Source organism: Pseudopipra pipra, chromosome 2, assembly GCF_036250125.1.
Source record: "Pseudopipra pipra isolate bDixPip1 chromosome 2, bDixPip1.hap1, whole genome shotgun sequence".
NCBI classification, from domain to species: domain Eukaryota; kingdom Metazoa; phylum Chordata; class Aves; order Passeriformes; family Pipridae; genus Pseudopipra; species Pseudopipra pipra.
In genome coordinates, this window is record NC_087550.1 from 87,662,771 (window position 1) to 87,683,829 (window position 21,059).

At 37.2% G+C, this 21,059-nt stretch overlaps 1 protein-coding gene across 2 annotated transcripts in view; it reads right to left on the bottom strand.

Moving 5' to 3' along the window:
- The window catches only part of MGAT4A (alpha-1,3-mannosyl-glycoprotein 4-beta-N-acetylglucosaminyltransferase A), a 79,042-nt gene that overhangs the window by 25,328 nt on the left and 32,655 nt on the right, over nucleotides 1–21,059 (bottom strand). For both annotated transcript variants that reach the window (XM_064646263.1, XM_064646264.1), the window contains exons 5-9: nucleotides 20,066–20,199; nucleotides 9,407–9,453; nucleotides 8,684–8,797; nucleotides 7,997–8,072; nucleotides 6,523–6,637 (exon numbers count right to left, since the gene is read on the bottom strand). In XM_064646263.1, the coding sequence (XP_064502333.1) occupies nucleotides 6,523–6,637; nucleotides 7,997–8,072; nucleotides 8,684–8,797; nucleotides 9,407–9,453; nucleotides 20,066–20,199 (486 nt within the window). The remainder of the gene's footprint in view (nucleotides 1–6,522; nucleotides 6,638–7,996; nucleotides 8,073–8,683; nucleotides 8,798–9,406; nucleotides 9,454–20,065; nucleotides 20,200–21,059) is intronic.

Consider the following 21,059-nt stretch of genomic DNA (forward strand, 5'->3'; position numbering starts at 1 on the left):
TTATACAAAATATCAGAGTAGATATAGAATGCTGGGTTGTTAGCTTACATGTATTAGCAACAACCACATTTTTAAGGGAAAGTAAATTTGCAGCAGCCCCATTGTGTGTGTTCCGACACTACCAGGTATCAGACCCTTACAAGGATTTGCTTAGAGAATGCCAGGATCTTGAATTGCAAGGTCCTTCATCTTCTTAAAAAGGGAACAGATACTTAGAAGATCACCTAAAGAGCCTTGCCCTTTCCAGAAAACAAGTCTGATGCGATCTCATTTCTTTATGACTTGTGTGAAATTGGTTAAGAACATAGCCAATGAAAGAATACTTATTATGGAATTCTGAGATGAGTTTGGAGGGGTCTGAGCGAGGCTACAACATGATGCAGTTCAACAAATATGGAGGAAGCATCTGACAAAAGTGCCAATTATTTCATATGTTGGAATGATGATTCATAAAGTGACACAGTGGGGTGGAAAAGTAAATGTGGTAAAACAATAAATGACCCGACACTGTTAAATCAAAATTGTCGCTTACAGAAACCTTTAATTTGGCTGTTTATAAAGCCAAAACATTGACATCACTTGTAAGTGGTTGCTGCAATGAGGTTCTCAAATAGGTATCTCCACTTGAAAATACACTGTAACTAAAATTTGAAGCTCCCACTACACAAGGGACAACTTCTACTAAAAACTAGGGAAAATTGCAAGGCTTTATTCTTAAAAGACCTAAGAAAGATGTTATGATTTTTATTAGTATATTGTTACTATTTACACATTATGTTCTCATATTGTTAAAAACATTATTTGTGGAAGTAAATATTTAAAAATGGGTAGGAAACAATCATATGATTTGTACAATGTTGTGCAAAATATTCATGCAGAATAACAGCTTTCAGCTTGTCACACATCCAACTAAACAGGCTCCCAATTTTCCTGGTGATTCATCTCTGCCTACTGCTTTCAATGGCATAGGGCAGAAAAATGTGATAAACCCTAATCAAACACCAGCTGAAAAATGGGCCTAATCAGATGTTTTTGTGATGTTTATGGGACTGAAACCATCATTTCTAGATGGCACCTGCTGAGGCAGTCTGTCAGTCACATCTGCTTCCATAGGAAGTAGACCTTCCCATGAGGTGTCAGAGAGATGCACAATACCCTGCAACTCAGAAGACAGAAACATCCCCACAGTATTGCTCCAATCTCTGCAAGTAGACTGAAGAGACAGTTTATCCTCTTCCAGGATCTATACACAGTCAGGCTGCTCTAGAATCCTTTTCTTCTTTGTCCCAAGGACAGAGCAAAAGAATCAGACTGACATTTTTTCCTTTGACTAGCTCATCTTCTGAAGAACACAAGGATTACAGTCTTTAGTTGTCATCACTCACAGACCATGTAGCTTAAAACTGAGTGTTAAGGTACAGGATCCTTACCTACAATTAAATAAACTTGAGAACAAAACTGAAGAGTAGGAATTTACTCTTTCCCCTAATTTAAGTTATCCTAATTTTATCTAAAATAGAAACAGAGTATCAACAAATTATTTACTTCCATAGGGCAAACTAGTCTAGGCCCGGAGGCACCTTTCTCTAGGCCAGCACACTACTGTCCACCATGCAGTCAACCACCCCGGACTTCAGGAATAATTGAGCTGCCATGGTGATATCATAGGACACACCAGGAAAAAAAAAACCAAAAACATAAAAAAACAAAAACAAAAAACAAAAAAAAAAAAAAACAAAACACAAAAACAAAAACAAAACCAAAAACAAAAAAAACCCACAACACACCAAACAACAACAACAAAAAAACACCCCCACGCAAAAAAATCCAAACAAACAAAAAAAACCAAGCCACTCTGACACTCTGATACATCCAACTACAATTAGTCAGAATAAACCAGTAAGCATCAGCTCACTGTACCTGCACTAGCATCTTCAGTGGCCTCTCTGCATTACACTGCCCAGCACCATGGAAGTGCTCAACAGTGGAGACAAAGCCACCTCACATTAATTTCTAATGATCACTGGAGCGAAGATGAACAGGCAACACCCTGCCCCCGAGACATGCCATTGTCTCCCTTCAGTAACCAAGGACAGATATCCACACATTACTTTCTGAAATGCTGTCACCACCTTCCACACAGCTTGGCACAGCTTTGCCACGGTCCCTTATCCTTCTGTGTAACACTGCATTCCTCATCCGTCATTTCTGTCTCAAGATACCACCATCACAGTAGCTCTGCCATAGATCCATTTTTCCCCTTTTTTCTCCAGAACACACTTCCTACAGCAGCTTAAAAACAGAGCTCTTCAGTGAAGTCTCTGGCAAAACAAGCCTTCAAAACTCTGGAACCCTGACAGTCCACAGCTAGCCTCTGTGATAGAAAGCAGCCCAGTATAACTCCTACTCCACAGATCCAACACCCAAACCCCTCTGAATCCAAATAAGCCAAGCCCTTCCTTAGTCTCTTCTAAGCAAGAGCAGCAGCAGCAGCAGCTTGGCTTCCCTGGGGCATAGCCATAGCCCAAGAACAAGCAGCAGCCTTTGCCAAGGTCCTTCAGTCTTGCAGCCTCCCCTGCAGCAGCATGTGAGCCACAGAACCATTGAGATGCCATCCAAATCTAGGCTACAGAATGCTCACTGGCCACCCCCAATAGGTAGTCAAAGATCATCAAGCCAAAGAGACCTAAGCAAAAAACTGCAGTCAACATGCACTGTCTCAAACCAAAGACAACAACCGAAGCAATGGCTCATCCTGCTGTGTGTTCGTGCACTGGTACAGTACATGGGAACATAATAAATCCAGGAGACTCTGCTGACAAAATTTCATAGGTTGCAGATTCTGGATGCATACAACCTACCATTGGAAAGAAACTTCAAAATCCAGAGGAATTAAGACTCAAAGGCAAAATCTTGCTCCATAAACCTCTAGAGATATGCAAAATGTAGAAGACATTCTCCATATAATTTATTGATAAAAATGAGAGCCTGGAGTGGAAAAAAATAATTGTGGACTACTTTCTTCTATTTATTGAGCCCTGCCAAGACTTCTACACATTTTTCAGTCCACTTAAATGCCATCCTTAGTGAACTATTCTGGTCCTCTCAGTATTCTTGATAAGTACAAGACATACTTGAAATAAAGCACTTTGTTTGCTACAATTCTCTGAACTTCAAACATCTAAATCATTAATTTTCATTCTTCTGCATAAAAATAATTAAATGCACTGAGTCTACACCAACAATAATTTATACCCACAAGCACATATTCTAACTATAGTTGATGTTTTCGATGCTTTCCCTGTTAATGATATGCAAATTACTGGCATTAAAACCAGAACTTCTTTGAAGTTATTTAAAGCTCCAATGTATGACTTGATCTACTCTTCCCCAAACTTCAACTATGTGCACAGCTTGAGCAAAACTGTAATCAGAACAACTTAAAATACTCAGAACAACAGGCCTTAAAACATCAGGGCACAGTAAGAACTCAGAGGAACTATATAAGACAATGTAAAGGCTGATTTCAGACCATTCCATTAACTGTTTGTGACAGCTGGCATAGAAACCGTGCAGAGTATTGCAGTTCCTCTGGAAAACACTTCAGCTCTCAAGCAGTTGGAAGATAAATCAATATTTCTCATAAAAAGCTAGTAGGACTTTCCTACATTCTGTCACAGGGACCACAGTGCAAACCAGAATCCAGAGGAGCAAAAGATGCATCTTCTTCCACAGAGCTTCTTAGGGAAACATCATACATCTCACACATTATTTATTAGATACTTGACAGCACTTAAGACTATGCTCTCACTATTAAAAAAAACCAAAGGAAGCAACATCTGCTCTGTGGCAGAGGTGACAGAATTCTATAATCCTGCTGTCAGCCTAAATAGCTACATTTGCCACTTTCTCATGTAGCACTTGCATAAATTAAATTTTCAGGTCAGAAATACATCATGACAAAAAAAGTTTTACCTAGCAAACTTGCAAGCTGATCAAGGTTTCCAATAGCTTACAGTGAATCAGCCACACTTCTCTTTTTTAGAGATTATTTCAAAATCAGTCACATTTAGGCAACAGTTGCCCAGAGAAGTTGGGGATGCCCCATCCCTGCAAGTGTTCAAGGCCAAGCTGGATGGAGCTCTGAGCAACTTGGTCTAGTGAAAGGTGTCCCTGCTCACAGCAGATGGGTTGGAACTAGGTGATCTTTAAGGTCCCTTCCAACCCAGGCCATTCTATGAATTTGGTGCTCTAATTTCTCTCTTAGACATTTATGCATAAAACTCATCCCCAAACTACTTTTGCTCTTCCCCATAGCTATGTGCATTACCAAATAAGCATAGTATCAGTCTGCATCAAGATCCATAAAGGGAAATCAGAGATGAGGCACATCTACATTACTTGCATAAAATTTCCATGCAATACACGGTTACAGCACACCAATGTGTCTCAAAGCCAAAAGTTTTAGTTGTTTTGATGAATATTAATTCTTCTCTCAAAACTTAAAAGCAGGATAAGTAGCTAAATTGGGAGAAGAGAAAAATCTAATTTAATTTTCTAGGTAGAAAAGCAACATTAAGATGTGTAGCCATAGCTAAATGCATCTGAAATTCTACTGATATCATCTAATTAAAAAGAGGTAAACAAATATGATACAAGGAAAAAAGAACAGGGATGCAAGCAGCAGGAGCTAACAACTAAATTTAACTACAGCCGTTTTCAGAGCCCACACTGACCGCAAGTATATAAACTGTATAGAAAAACAAGATATTTTTAAACAGTTGTGTTTTTGATTAAGCCAAGTCTCAGTATTAAGAACCTGCTCTTTCTGACTTAGACACTGTGTCCTCTACAGCAGCACTGAGAACACAAATATTAAGCAAGTTAAGTGAACTGAAATACAACTGCATGGGGTAGACAGTGCATGTCCTAAACTGTTTGTTTTATGCACATTTTGATATGTTAGTCTTACCAAATGGCAATTTGTGACTGCGCTCTACTACCAAATCAAGCAAATGTAGAGTAACTGTAAATTACTTCTACAGCTCAGGAACAAAATTTTCCTTTGAAGTGCAATTAGGACTGGAGCTAAAATTCAAATTGGGGGGTTAGTTGGGGTTAGTGTTTAACTGTTCAAAAGTAGAAACAAAGTCTAATCAGATGCCAGTACTCAACCAGTCTTTGCTGACACAAACAGAATGTTGCATGGGGCTCCCCAACCCAAGAGACAAATCTATTTAGGGCAAAGGCCCAAATTATTTAAATTTTTTATACTAGGCAGTTTCATTTCCTACTTCTCCCACCTCTCAGGCAACAAAACCAGTCCCATAATTTATTCAGCAACAGTGCATCTCTGATCGTAGCCCAAGGCAACAAAGCCGATTAGTTATGTGGTGGTCAGGTATATAAGGAGACTTTACTCTGCCCATTTCCTCTCCTCCTCTCCATTGTTTCTGTAGGTTTGACTGGAAGGCAAGTGTACAAAGTACCACTCTGTACCCCAAAATAGCATGTATAAGAGATAACTACTCTTTTCCTTTCTACTCCAGGAGCTCCTGAGACCCTGAAAGTCAGGGAACTATTGCACACCTGATGCTGAGCTGGAAAGAGGACAGTATTTATTCACATAGTGCCAGCATTCTCAGTTCTCAGTATGACCATTATCGGTCACTGAGCTAAAAATGAAACTATTCCCTGGAAAGTAGATCCAAAGTAAAGAGAACAACAAGAATTTCTTGTATCTCCCAGCTTATCGCTTTTAAACAGATCATGATACATCACTGCAGTAAAGAAACAACCTTTTTATTTGTAAAATCCCTTCAAAACTTCTCTTTCATTGCTTTCAAGTCTATTATCTCTCTATAAAACATGTTAGTGTAAGAGTGAAGAACCATAACGTAATTTCTACAGCACCCTGGCAGTCAATCCACAACAACCTGAGATCCTGCTTAACTTCTGTCCCTGTTGCTCATTGCAAATGACAGACAGACTCCAACCACATCTAGGAAGAAGCAGACTGTCATAACTTCTCCCCAGTGAGTTAAAAAGATGGAGATAGAGCAGGCTTTGCAACAAAGACCAACTGACGCCTGCTGATTCTTGGAAATTTTGGCACTAACATCAACGAAGTTATTTTAGGAGGAGTTAGTTCTATGTTTTTTCTTTACTTCAGTCAGTTGTGTTTTAATGACATTTTTGTTTTAACAGTAGTTAAATTCAAAATAAGTCATGCCTTGCAGTTTGACTGTATTTTTATAAATTAATTAACTTTTCATTATAAAAATGCCCTCTTTTCCAACAGTTTGAATTTGCCTCAGTCATAGAAAAGTATACAAAACAAATGAGGGGTCAAACCAACAACTATAAGTTAAACCAGAGATCCTAAAAAAAAAATCAATGAATTTCTACCTCTTGGTCTATTTTCAGTACAAAGAAGATAGCTTTGAAGTCAGATCACTATTCATTTACAGTCTGAGGATGAATGTGTTATTTCAAACTACATAAAAGTGAACATTTTCTTACCAATGAAACCCAGCTGAGAAAATTCTAGAATCATCCAATCTTCAGAAGCAAGCTGAAGTGCAAAATTTTTTATTGTGCTGAAATAATTCTGCTTGACAACGATGTCATCTTCAAGCTAGAGGAAGGTAGCAGTGATATCAGTATAAATAAAAAAAAACAACTCATCAAAGCCACAGGAAAAAGTACAGTTAGGAAATACTGATTTATCATATATTGTTAACACAGAGCCATATATGTCTAATCCTAGCACTGGAATAACTGTTGTAGGGATCAGTCTGTCTCTTTGTGGAGAACCAATACAGAATCCTTCTGCAGTAAGAATCCACAAACATATCTCAACTTCTTAGCTGACACATTGCTTTTCCACCTTCTTTCTTCAGAGAAAAATTATCCATGAAATAATGTCAGTCTAAGTGACATCTTCAGGAGAACAAGCAGAATATCTGTATTACTTGTACACAAACATGACTCTCTTTCCTCACAAACCTAACAGCACTGAAAGAGTTTCTCCTCTGAGACAAGAAGCCGAGACAGTGTCTACAGAAATGGGATTCATTTCACCTGGGTTTAACTGTCCAATAAAAGCACAGGTGCATAGTCTAAACTAACCACCTAGTCCAGGCAGCAGAACTGCCAACATGGGGTGCTACAATCCCTTTAATTCGTAAGTGCAGCTATTAAGGACCCTGCTTTTCCTGTCCTTTCTCCCAGTGCATTCATGCTCTCCCCCATGTGCTGGCATTAATATTCAGTATCAAACAAGACTGTCTCATGTTGTTGGCTGCACAGCTTCCAAGACAGCTGAGACTCCAAGAGCTCTGAGAGAGGAGTCAGCATAGCTTTATGAAAACTAGACGAGATGCGTGGGACTTTACACCCCAAGGACACAGTCACAAAATCTAAATAAAGATCACTAGAGCAGCTACTAAATCCACAATACCTGTAGGTAAGACTTCTACTTCAAAGCAGAAACACATGATAGGAACAATTCAGAGCCAAATTAAAGAACTGCTTAACTCTGTTTTTGGAAACCTCTTTAAAAAAGAAAAAAGAAAATGTGTCTATACTCAGTCATATTAAAGTGACACTGCACTTGCCTTCAAAAGAAAGTAAAAAATGGATTTTTGCTTGATTTCCACTAAAAGCTATGCTGGCATTTTTTTGCCTAGGCAACTCAACAATGATTCATTTGGGGGACAAGGAAAAAAGAGTAGTTAATCTGTTTGGATTCCTTCACTTTTTTTGCTAAGCATCTTAAGTCACATAGGACAAACTACTTTTTCCTTCAGAGACAGTGAGACAGCGTCCTTCTCAAATTACTTCCTCATACACCATAACCACCATACTTAACGCCCTCCTTAAACTATGGGATCAAGTTATCTTTGTTCTGTGTAGGTCTTTCTGATGTGTCCAAGAGCGTAATTTCTGGAAACTCATTTTAAACCTTGTCTCAAAATAAAGAAAAGAAATTTACCTGAATGTAATAAACTCCCTTTTTCTGGGCATACATCATAAGAAAACAATAATCCAAGTTTTGTTTTGTTCTCCATCTGAAATTAAATCAAAAGCTTAAGGTTTCTGAAAAAAGGTTTTCAATACACACTGGCAATATAAAGTAAATCTCACTATGAAGAATGAGGCATATTAGTGAAATGTTAGGACAGCTGCTTTTGGCATTGTTCCCTCAGGAAATCCTCTGCCTGAAAAAAGGAACAAAGCTTTCACCTTATGCTTTAATACAGACATAAAACTGGTTCAATTTGAATCTGATTTTGTGAAAGCTACCTGGCATTTCACTAAAAACACATGTGCATTTTAATTGGCAACTTAGCAGGAACTACTGGGTTTTACTGGAAGTATTTCAGGAAGAAAAACAGTAAACAGAACAGTCTTCATAGAGGAATAAAAATACATCAAATCTCAGTTCTCCTCCCAAAATTTAACACTAAATTAATACATCCAAGCATAGGCTCTGATCAAGCACAAAACAACACAATCAGCTGGAATGAGATGGATTCACAGAGCACTTTTAGCATCCCCACACTTGCAAGAATTACAGTAAGAAAACATTTCAAGAATTCACATCCCACTTGCCATTTTATAAACAATGAAAGTGTGGGTGTGGGAGGAGATGGGAAAAGATTTGGAGGAATAAACTTACCTTACTCTCTCTTTTGAGTCTCCAAATGTCTCTTTCAAGTTTGTCAAGTCAGGATAGTAAGATGCAGGAGGGGCTATTACTTCCACCAAGCCAGAATTGATCTCTGTAGAAAATCTGTCAATAGAAACATTCTAAAGTCACATGAGAGATTCTGAGTTCTGCAGACATCCTTCTTGCTTTCTGTTGGTACAGTTACTGTGTCTGGTTACAAAAACGACTTATTCAAACAAGGCATGTAAAGCAGAAGCAGTATATAAAAAAGTACTGTTTTCCTCAGCATCTCCTTCAGAGCACTATCACCTCTCACCAATCAGAATCAAACTACATCCTAAGCATTTCTTTTGCCTTTCTTTGTTCACTACCTAGTGATTTTTTTTCTACAGATCTCTTTAAACATATGGAATACAAGGCCTTAACACAGTGTTGCAAATTTCCATTAATGTTAAAACAAAATAAACATAACATAAACATAAATCTGTTTATGCTGCACCAAATAATTTAATACTACTTATTGTTCTACAATTTAACTGACTGAATCACTGTCTCTTACTTTGTCATCTATTACTTTTTTGTTCAAAAGTCCAAAGCCCCAAGAAACAAAAAGGCATAATCTCTTAATTCTAGAGGGTTTTTTATTAATTACTTATCACAACCTGATTAAAGAAAAATCAAAAAGCAAACCCACCAACAAGGTAAGAACCCCCCCATAAAACTACAACTTACTCTTTTTCCAGGCTTGCAACAACACTGTTAACATAATCGAGATCAGTCTGGAAAAAAAACAAACATAAAAAATGAATAGAACACTTAACAGTTCTGGAGGTACATTTCAAAAGAGCGAAGTGTAAACACTGCAGGTAGCTGTCCTTGAAAATCCCTTTCAGTGTGTAAGCTATTGGAGTAATGCAAGAACACATCACAAATGTAACTAAGCCATATATAATATGAGAAGAAGCTTTTATTTTTTTAAAGAAAGGGGAATAATATTTACCTCATATCTGCACTTAACAGACAATTGTTGGTATTTTCTTGCTACGTCTCATGCACTTTATGACAAAATCCTCACTGAGTGTTTCTGTATTCAACCTGGCTGTACACATGCATTCCAGGAAAAGAGTTCATAATTCATGTGACTGAAAACCCTGACCTTTGTTACACTTATTAATGATCTGATGTACTATTTATGTTTTTGAAAAGAAAATTTAGTCCATAAATCAACCTAGATTCTGGTGGCTCATGAAGATTCTGGAGAAAGAGCTGCCTTTGAAATGCTAGAAACAAAAACCAGTTCATACTTTTTCTGATGAATTTGTATTGCAGAGTATCATTAAAGGATTATACACAGAGAATAAATCCCTTTCAAGCATTTCTATAGAATTGTTAATCTTGTTTGATAAAGGTGCTTACCCCTTGATCTTAAAAATCACCATTTTTTATTTTTAAAGATAAGTTTTACGAAATCCAACATAATGCCAATGACGCACACTTTTCAAAAAGGACAACAACAACAGTGGGTTTCTTTCAAAAGCAGGTTCTAAATACCAAAGAATATGTGAATAAAAAGCATTTGTCATAATTTTTTCATATGTATTTTCTTGATAAGTGCTATGCCTAGTGCTGGACAGAAGTTCTGACCAGCAGATAAGGTATTCACAACTTAAAACTCATCTTGCAGTGAATTCCATACAAGAAGACTCACAAGTCCATATGGACATTGATAATCACTAAGTGTTTAAAATACATATATGAATTGTTCATGCACATTTAATTAATAGAATGGAGGTAAAGACATAACTTTTTCTCGTTTGTACAACACTTGCAAATCAGTGACCTACTGACTACCTAAAAATAATTTTAGTATATCCATATTTAACTGAAGCATTTCCTTTTCTCTCTTTTCAAAACCTTTTAAAGACTAGAAATACAGAAATTGCAGTTCAGTCATCATACAAAAAAGGTAGAAATTTGCATTTTCAGTCAGCATGCCACCGGTCCAGTATTAATAACTCCAATATTTGTAAAACAGTCCATACCGTAATTGCATGGAAAAATACAGGATTTATATATAAATATATCTACCTACACACACTCAGCAGAAACACAGCTAGTTTCTATACAGTATTTCAAAGATTAAAATAAATGCCAAACTTCATCCCAACTGGAATCATATATTTGATCACAAGCCTGTGCATTAGTGGAAGTGTCCTTAGAGTGAACATAGATTTGACCTGTTTTCTAGACTACCATAAAGCCTTGTTACTACTTTTAAAACCTTACACACTTATACAGAAAGCATCACAGTCAGGACAAAAAAAAGTCTGGAATAGGAGGGTTTTTTCCTAATTTCCACTATTTGTCTGTGTCCTTCACACAAAAGGTTGGCAGTTTCCCAGTCAGAGCTGCAATCACAATAGCATCACATTAAAAAGATGAAGCTTGTAGTCTTCCAATCTCATACTGTAATCTGGGTTGCTGTTACACAAAGTTAAGAAGGTCTGGTCTTGTTCAGCTGCCCTGAACACAAGACACAGCAAATACAACTGCTGGTTTACTAGGTAACCTTTCCTTCTGAATCAACAATCACTGCACCACTGTAGTACAAAAGGAGATGCCACTTTTAAAACGAACAAGAACATGCAGAAGAGAAGAGTTGATGCTATTTTTCACATGATCAAATGCATTAAAAACTTGGTATTCTGCCATCATTTCTAAATAAGCAGTTGTATTTATATCTACCAGCAGCATCTGAGATTCAGAACCAGGACTTAAGCACAAAACTCTTCCCCTCAGGACAGCAGGTCAACTGTCCTCCTTCCACATCAGAACTTTGCCCAGTCTAACACTAAATAGAATCTTTGCCAACAGCCTTTTGCTGTAGACACGTCCCAGGAAAGTGGCACTTCAAAATTAATTCACACAACATCATAAAATAAGAATGAAAATATGCAATAAACTTGATCAATCTGTGACTATACACAAGGAAGGCAGGAGTTAGGTAGATAGAAGACTTTGCAGGGTAGCAATGGAAGGAAATCTGGAATAGCTAGATTAAATCTAAGGATCTTTCAAGCAGTATCAATACATTCAATTAGTAACTTAAAAGCAACAGAAAAAAACGTATTATTGACCAAAATCTATTTCCCCTTTTCGAGGAAGAAAGTGTTTACTGCCTTGACAAAATAAGACATAAGGTTCTCTTTATCAACCTGCAGGACACAAGACTGCTTGTCTTCAAGAACCTTAAACAGGACAAGACAAATCCAAATTAATAAAAAGAAGACACCTTTGAAAGACAATGTGTAACTGTTCTTTAGGCTTCCAGTGAATATCATCTGGTATATACTGGGCCAACTTTATAACACATATGATGAACTTAAAATCTGTTTCATGGTATCAGTGCTGCTTTTAACTATTGAAAGGAAATGTCACTAGTGATCCCACCCATAGCAGCGCAACACTTAACGATTACAGTTATGAATGTTTCTATCTACCAAATCTGAAGGCACTATCAAAACTGTAATTTTTTCTTAGTAAAACTCTTAAGGTTGAAGATTAAATAATCTCTAGGAGTTTCAGACCCATGAAAAAGAAGCATAAATGAACATTTTAAGAACAAATCCCTTTAAAGCAATTAAATTAAATTAAAGTAAAATTGTGTTAGTCCCCAACCAAAGACTTAACACTGCCAGCCAAAAGAATCTATGAATCACATGAAACATTACAAACAGGTTTGTCGTGGTGAGTGAATCTCTGGGAATTTCATGATGAAATAAGCATGGGTGGTCATTTCAGTATCAGCAGTTCAAATCTTTTGGCCTGTTCTTTCTTCCAAGGCATACTGATCTCCAAGAGAATGCAATAACACTTGGAGTGAGACATCTTCCTTTAACTGTTCATAAAGAACAAAGATTGATCCACATCAGCACCTTGCTTCCAGCAGAGGCAGCCATGAATAGATACACAGCAAAGAGTAAGAACAGGACAAGCATACGCAACACCTGCTTCTGCTGTCATCCACACTGCAATTACCTTCAGGTTACTTCCTGAGACAGATGTGATTTTATGTATTTAATATTCCTCAGTAGACTCATCTTCAAGATATCTCATTAGCATCCCCTTGAGCCCATCTAAACTTTCAACAAGAAAAGAAGATTTTAGCTTAAGAGATCTGTGGAGTTTCATAAGCTTGTGAACATGGCTATATCTAAGGCTTGACTCCTTATATCAGCAATTTTGATAAGAAATGCATATTTTGATGCTTTGATGAACCTCTCAAAAAAAAGCCTCAGAATCTGTTGTGGAACGCACTAAAGTTTCAGACTGTCAGTGAAATAAGTTTTAAAATTTCGTCAGCTTCTGTAAAATACTGAATAGAATTCCCTAAAGTACTTTTCTCTAGTGCAAGTGAGGTTGTGCTTCAAGTTTGCAATTATTCCAGCATTTATCTGAACAAACATTGTTATTCATAACAAACACAGAAAGAACAGAGCAGCAGTGAACTTTCCAATCTTTTTTATTGATTTTTATGAGTGTGTGCACAGCAAAGCAGCAGAATATATTAGCTAGCAGACAAAACAAGGAGTTAGAAAGTTCTAATTAACAGATAGCCAAGTGTCACACAAACCCAAGATTTCTAGTTTTAAGAATAAACTCTTTCATATTGTTAAATCCTTACTTCATACCTTGAAGAATGACAAAGGGTGGACTGTTTCTCAAAACATAGGGAAACCTGTGGCACTTAAGACCAAAGGTTTATTTACTGTACTAAGTGGCAGATGCATAGAAAAAAAAAAAAAAAAGGTGCAATCACAGAATATCTCAAGTTAGAAAGGACCCACAAGGATCGTCAAGGCCAATGCCACTTGCAGGACTACCTAAAACTAAACAATATGACTAAGGGCATAGTCCAGACACCTTTTCAACTCTGACAGTGCCATGACCGCTTTCATGGGAAGTCTGTTCCCATGACTGACCACTCTCTCAGTGAAGAAAATTTTCTTAATGTCCAGTCTGAACTTCCCCTAATGCAGCTTTATACCATTTCCATGTGTCCTGTCACTGGTCACCAGAGAGAAGAGATCAGCACCTCCCCCTCTGCTGCCCCCTCAAGGAAGTTGTGGAATGTGATGTCACCCCTCAGTCTTCTCTTGTAAATTTAACAAGCCAAGTGACCTCAGCAGCTTCTCCTAAATCTTGCCCCTGAGGCCTTTCACCATCTTGGTAATTTATCTAGGCTGTTAGATTATCCACATCTTAATTCTTAAATGAAATCTACCAGAAGTAAATCTTAACTTATTCAAGACCACCTTTCAAAAAAACCGAAAAAAAAATCCCTGGGAAACAACCACTGTGTGGTCATTTCACTGCTTACTAATTACTACAATTTTATTTGATCTTTCATCATCCCTGTAGAACAGGGGTGGGATAATTTTACCATGTATTTCAAATAATAACAAACAATGCAAAATTACAGACTTCAGAAAAGGCAAAGAAAATGCATATTTGCCTTTGAAATAGTGAAAGTACATATGAATGTATTTACCCATATACAAGGCACTAAAACCTACATAGGAAAAAACAGCCACTAAAGTGGCATTTGCACCTATTTTGGGATACTTATTCAGTGAAAAAAAAGCCCTTAGGAATAGAAGTGCAGCAGTGGCTTCCAGTGGTTGCAGTAGCATAGGGATATAAATAAAGCCTGTGGAAAAAGGTAATAATATCTTTTAGAGGTCAACAAATGCAGCTGGAAAAAAATTATTTTCAGGAATACAGTGTCTGCTTTCAAATCTGAAGCAGTGAGTTCAAGTTAAATACAGGGAACATGAGAACAAGATGCAAAGCAAAAAACAGGAATGAGAATACTGTCATAACACAGCCATCTAATATTACATAAGCAAAATGTAGCCCATGTCCTACATGAGCTAACGACTTCATCCCTCCCTTATTGAAAGCCCCCACTCTACCACATAGGCAAGAAATATCTTTCTCTCTCTAGTAATTTCTGTGATTAACCCAATTCAGTCCAGGACACGGTTTCACAGTGCAAAAGCCTTTGGCAGCAATGGCAGGAATACAAATATACTCTGGTTTCTCCCTGCCCTTGTGCCCTGCATGTCAGCTCCTCGATCATGAGGGCTGTGGATTGTGCTGTGAAACACAACACCACATCAGAGAACAAGTTTAGCTCTTAAGAAGGCCAGAAGAGCAAAAAACATCAAAAGGCAATTCAAAACAGGACATTCAGATGCATGTTATGATAGTGTCATACAGCATCCTACTAGTTCTGTGCATATTGCAGATGAAGCCTGGTTTGTGGAGTCTGAAAGAAAGCAGCATACACAGCCTTGCAACATGGAAAACTTTTTCTTGTCCTTGAGGGAGCCTGTAAATTTTTGCAAAGGTTTGTTTTCCAGAAGACAGGCAAAAGTACCCTTCAACAATATGTGATCTTTATTTGGAGGACAAAAGGAATTTGTCCCCGTTATTTTTAGGTCAATGCAGACCACCATAGAAAAATTTGACAGTGTTGTCCAAAACTCAAAAGTGTCAATCCAGTCAGTCACACAGATATGAAGTCACCTGCTACAATGCTTCTGAAATAAGATTATTACTTGATACCTCCCATCTCACAAATACCCTAGATGTCCCCAGAGAGATCAGATACAACTCTGGCTAGTAATAGTTCCCCTACCAGAAGCATCAAGTAGTTACTGTGGCCCAGGTGCTTCTCAGAAAGTATCTTAGAGAAGCATTTCAGTCATTCAAGTCTAGGGCTTGAGAAAAGAGCACAATCCTGAATTTTATCTTTGTGCTGAGATACTAAATTTGTCTTGAGTACATTAAAGCTTTCAAATCACGTCAAGGATCTTTTCTTAGATTGAAGAAAGATTTTATCATCACTGGTTTAATTCCTAGTAAAAACTTTGCTAGTCACTGACATGGAAAGAGGAGCATAAAATTCGATGTCGGTCACCAGTATCAGCAGTCCATACTCTCTGGGTACCAAATATAAGGTGTCAAAGAAACAGGGACATCAATAACAGCTAAAATACCTCAAACTCCCACTGACAGGTCAAACTACCTTTTCAGATACAAGAGCTGGCAGTGTATCTAGAAGGTGTGTTCATCCTGATCAGTTTTGAATGAAATGTCCAAAAAAAGGCTACCATCTGTGTAGGCCTTTATTATTTGGTGAGGATAATGGTATCTTCTGGCACAACAGCTTTGTCTTTTACTTTTTTAAATATATATATTACATACATACATATGTATGTATATGGCAAGATCTACCGGTCTTTTTCCAAATCAAGATGCACAGTCAGATCTTTTGAGGACTAGGAACACACTCTCCAGGGCAACTCCAGGAAGGGGCAGCTCACAAGTTTTCAACAATTAGCAGAAAGCATGAAACATCCCAGTATAGCTGGGATGATGCTAAAACATCTGGGTTGAGAGCAGCACAGACAAAATACTCTTTTGTTTTCTATCAAGAGAGCTGCTTATCAAAGAGAACTATAATTCATGCCCAGAGCAAGAATAGGGGAAAATACAGGCTTGTTTATTTTGTGGAGAAGTTTTACACGCTGCACTGCAATGTTAATACCTACAAAACAGGTTCAGCAAGGTTTGACCCAGTATGTACACCCCGTGCTTAATCTGCTGAGGCTTTGCTCATACCAGCACACAGGATGGTACCTTGCTGGGTGCTTGTGTCACACTGACCCAACCAGCACAGAAACTCTTCCAAAGAAATAAAGATTCTCCACAAAAGGAGCACAGAGAAAACACTATTGAAGATCAATATAATTTAGCAGCCAGTGTTTACATAAAGAGATGACACGGTGACAGCAAAAGATAATCAAGATATACAAGTTTTCTAGTTTAAGTGAACTGTATATACATGACACAACAGAGTAAGAGTTAAATAGGCAATATGCAAGAAAGTGTAATACGTGGCCTAGTGCTCTAAGAACAAATGGTTGGGTAATTATTACCTAGTCAGATGTAATCAGCAGTGTACAGAAATAGCAAAATGCTTTTGCATACCTGTAGTGTCATCCAATTTTTCCTGAAATTATTTGTCCTTCTGACATTTTTGGTCAAATCAAGGGGTTATAGTCTTTCCAGCACACACTGATTACTATTTGTACAAAAGACTGTGCTAAGTGCAATCTCTGATTAATGAAGTGGACTGACAATAATATGTGATATATTTAGAATAAGTCTAAGATGCCTTTTCTTCATTGTAAATGAAATGTCCCCACAGAAAAAAAAATAAACTGTTTAGATACCAGAAAAGGATTTTAATTTCTCTCATATTCAGTAGTGCCTGTATATACATGCCTGTTGTTCTGTTATGATCATGTTAAGTACTTCAAAACCATGTTTACCATGTTCGTTACAAATCTATTAAATAAAAATAGGTTTTATATAAATAGGTTAAAAAACAATTTTCATCTGGATTTCGTAGCTTTTTAAACCTAGAGTCTGAAAGCAAATTCTCATACAGAGCAGGTTTATGAGATGTGAATCGTTTGTTTTCAAGTCATCTGATGAGCCTATGAACAAGCTACATTGTGAGGGGGAATAAAAAGATTTTGAGGCATGGGGGTATAATGAATCATGCCTATTTATTAGTCATCCTAATGAATACCTGCAAATTATTATGCAATAAAGTTATTTTCACAAATTGGAGAATACAGACATATATGTCAGTCACAAGGACAATTGTACAGTTTACTGTCAAGCAATTCTACTAATGATTTAAATTGGTGATTAAATATCACATCAGCTGAGACATTTTAGAATTCCTTGAACTTCCAGTATGGAAATTTACTGTGTATAATTATATTACTAAGAAATATCCATACAGTAAATGAATATGCAGATCTCTTTATTTAGCAACCATAATGCATCTATATTTACTAGCTGATCTGTTTACACTGTTGATGCTGTTTGCAGAAGGCCATTAGCCTTCTAATTTGTTTTCTAGTAAAAAATGAAATTACAAGAAATTAGTGAGATTGAACTACTAAAAAATTAGCAGTATTAGAAGAGTATTTTAGGGTGCTTGGCACAGAAAGATTACAGTCTGTGACTATGGCTTCTAGCAATGCTTTTTAAACACTGTCAATTTGATTTCTCAAATAAAGATAGCAAGAAAAATACTAACATCCCTTTAAAATACTATTTTTCCTATAATTTTCTCATAAAAACATATTTGTAAAGTCTTGTGCTTTATTTGTTGTTGGTACAAGCTATAGACAAGACACGGATAGTAATTTTAAGCCTATTAGCAAAATTACATAACCTAACACTATGACCATTTCTTGCTGTATTTAAACTGCACATATGTTTGAGCAGAGGCCATACCTTTTTTCAGAAACTTTTGCCATTATTTTTAGTACAAGAGTTGGTCAAAGTTCTAATGTATTTTTAAATAAGCCTTCATTGTTGCACATAATAATGACAGCAATAGTCTCAGGAATTTTTGGCTAAGACACCCCACAGACAAAGCTATTTAAAAGATAAAGCCTTTCCTTCTGGTTTAAGGAGAAACAGAAGTCTACCAGAGGAGTAGGCCTTCCTTCAAATAGCCAGAGAAAATGCTTAATAAACCTACACTTTTCATCTTGTAGAAGGAAGCTGAAATATATAGCATCAATCAGAAAAAAACACAGCATAGTTCAGGATGAAGTATTTAATGTACCATATTAATCATTCAGAGAGCTCCCTGTAGCAATTACAAAACAAATTATATGAACTTAGGAAAATATAAAAATATGGTCAAAGAAATAGTAAGGCAGGGAAGATATAAAATTGGATGGAGTAAAGAAAGAGAAATGCAAATCTAGGGAATGGTTATTAACAGAACAAGAATTTAAACTTTGGTCTTTCAGATTTTCCCAGACATTCATGGCATGCAGTGCCCAAAGCAGGTATGTGAGTAAGCAAGTAATACTGCTCTCAAAAAGGTGGATATAGAGATAAGACAGAGAGGGTAACCGTATCCTACTCCAGAGCAAACCACACAATTCTCCATGGGCACAGAAATAACAGCTCCCATGTTAAAATGTTCCATTCCTTTGCAGTCACTTCTGTAGAATCATTCCCAACATGAAAGAGAATTTGACATCACCTCAAAGGAAGAATGTTATTTAGCTATGATAAACTTGGGTACAGCAATATGGCTTGTCTAAGGCAAACAGAGATTGTGCAGCTGGGGACACTTCACTCCTATTCCAAGTCTTGCAGAAGACAGAGAATCCAGTGATAACAGTCTTCATAGCTCAGACCTCCTTAAGCAAAACAAATGAAACTTCGGTTTTACACCTTGAAAACAAAACACACTAAAAGGCAATAAAATTTCTCCAACTAATGTGAAGAAAAACACAGCATTCCAGTAATTCAGAGTGAATTCTGTTTCCTTGATACTCTCAACCGATAGTTTTTGACTGACTATCAAGAAAAAGAGCAATTTATATTAGAAAACACTAAGAAACAGTTCTCAGATACAAGTAAAAAGTTTAGAAACTTTTCAAGGAAAGCTTTAAAATATGATGATAATAGGCATTTTAATACTTGTAGTTCTATTTGTGTTTGCACTGATTGACCCCTGAATGGACATTGGTTCACAGAATTAAAACCATTTTCAGTTATAATTGAGGATTTGAATTTTCATCTGTGGCACTCATAAATGACTGTTTCAGTAGAGCACTACACCATTGGATGAAGGTCAAACATATATACACATTTCCCACTGTCCAAATCACATTTCTAAGAAAAGCACATAGAACAAAATAGGGACACGCAATTGCCAGCCAACTGCATTATTTCTGAAAGCACTCTACCAATTTCCTAAATTTGATTTCCACTAAATCAGAGCCAAACTGAACAAACAGTCCAATGGAACACTGAATTAATCCATTAAAAAGGTCTGGACTTCAAACATTCACATTGTCCAGAAAATAAAATCAGTAACAATCCATGCCTAACATCTCAAACTGGAGCACTCATTTGACAAAGGACTAAGCAGTAGCATGAAGAAAATCCTCCCCTAGGACACCAGAGTTCCTTAGTCATTATTTTGATGTTGAAGGATTAAGGTAATTAGCACATCTTTGTCACTATGTATAAGCATAAGAAGAATTGCAAAATAACCAATCCACTAAACCATGTCCACTATTCCCTTAATAAACAGACAAAGCTGGGCTCTTCAGGATTGTTTCTCAGAAACCCAAGATTGACACCTATTCCTTTTCCTGGAAGAAGACAGACATCTGTCTACATCTTGAAGAAGATCCACATCAGTTCCTGAAAGGAGTGTTACTTGTAATTAAAGACAGGTTAGAAATTGTGTAAGAATATTTAAGTGATTACCTCTCCTATAAAGACAACCATAACACAATCCAGTTTTTCTTCAGGGGACAGCTTATCAATAAGGGAGTGGAGCGTTTCTGTAAGGTAAGACTTGACTTTTCTTTTCACTGTAGGTATTCCCATTACAATGGAAACTGAAATCAAAAGAAACCAGAAATGTACTTTCAGTGACTTCATACACAAGATGGAAAACAAAAATCTTGCAATAAAGCATTACTTAAGAAATGCAAAGAGTTAAAAGGTCAAGAGCACAGTAATTAAAAATAGTTTAAAAATATACCACCCATCATCAGGAGCATGATTAACATAATCACCACCAATGCTCAGAACAAACATAGCAAACAAAAAAGTAATCCTGGACATGCCAGATTATTGCACAAGTGTGGTGGGCTGATCCTGACTGGACATCAGGTATCCACCAAAGCCACTCTATCACTCTCCTCCTCAGCTGGACGGGGAAGAGAAAAATAACAAAAGGCTTGTGGGGGGAGATAAGGGCAGGGAGAGATCACTCACCAATTACTGTCACAGGCAAAACAGACTCAAGGAAATTAATTTAATTTATTACCAATCAAATCTGCCTAGGGTAATGAGAAATAAAAATAAATCTTAAAACACCTTCCCCTTTACTCCTCCCTTTTTCCTGGGCTCCACTTCACATCCGATTTCTCCACCTCTTCCCAACCAGCAGCAGAGAGGTCAGAAAATGGTGGCTGCAGTCAGTTTATTACTCATGGTCTCTGCCACTTCTCTCTCCTCGAGGGGAGGACTCCTCACACTCTTCCTGTGTTCCAGCATGGGGTCCCTCCCATGGGAGATGGTCCTCCATGAACTTCTTCAATATGACTTCTTCCCATGGACGTAGTTCTTCATGAACTGCTCTACTGTGGGTCCTTTCCACATGGTGCAGTCCTTCAGGATCACACTGATTCAGTGTGGGTCCCCTCTGGGGTCATAAGTCCTGCCAGCAAACCTGCTCCAGTGTGGGCTCCTC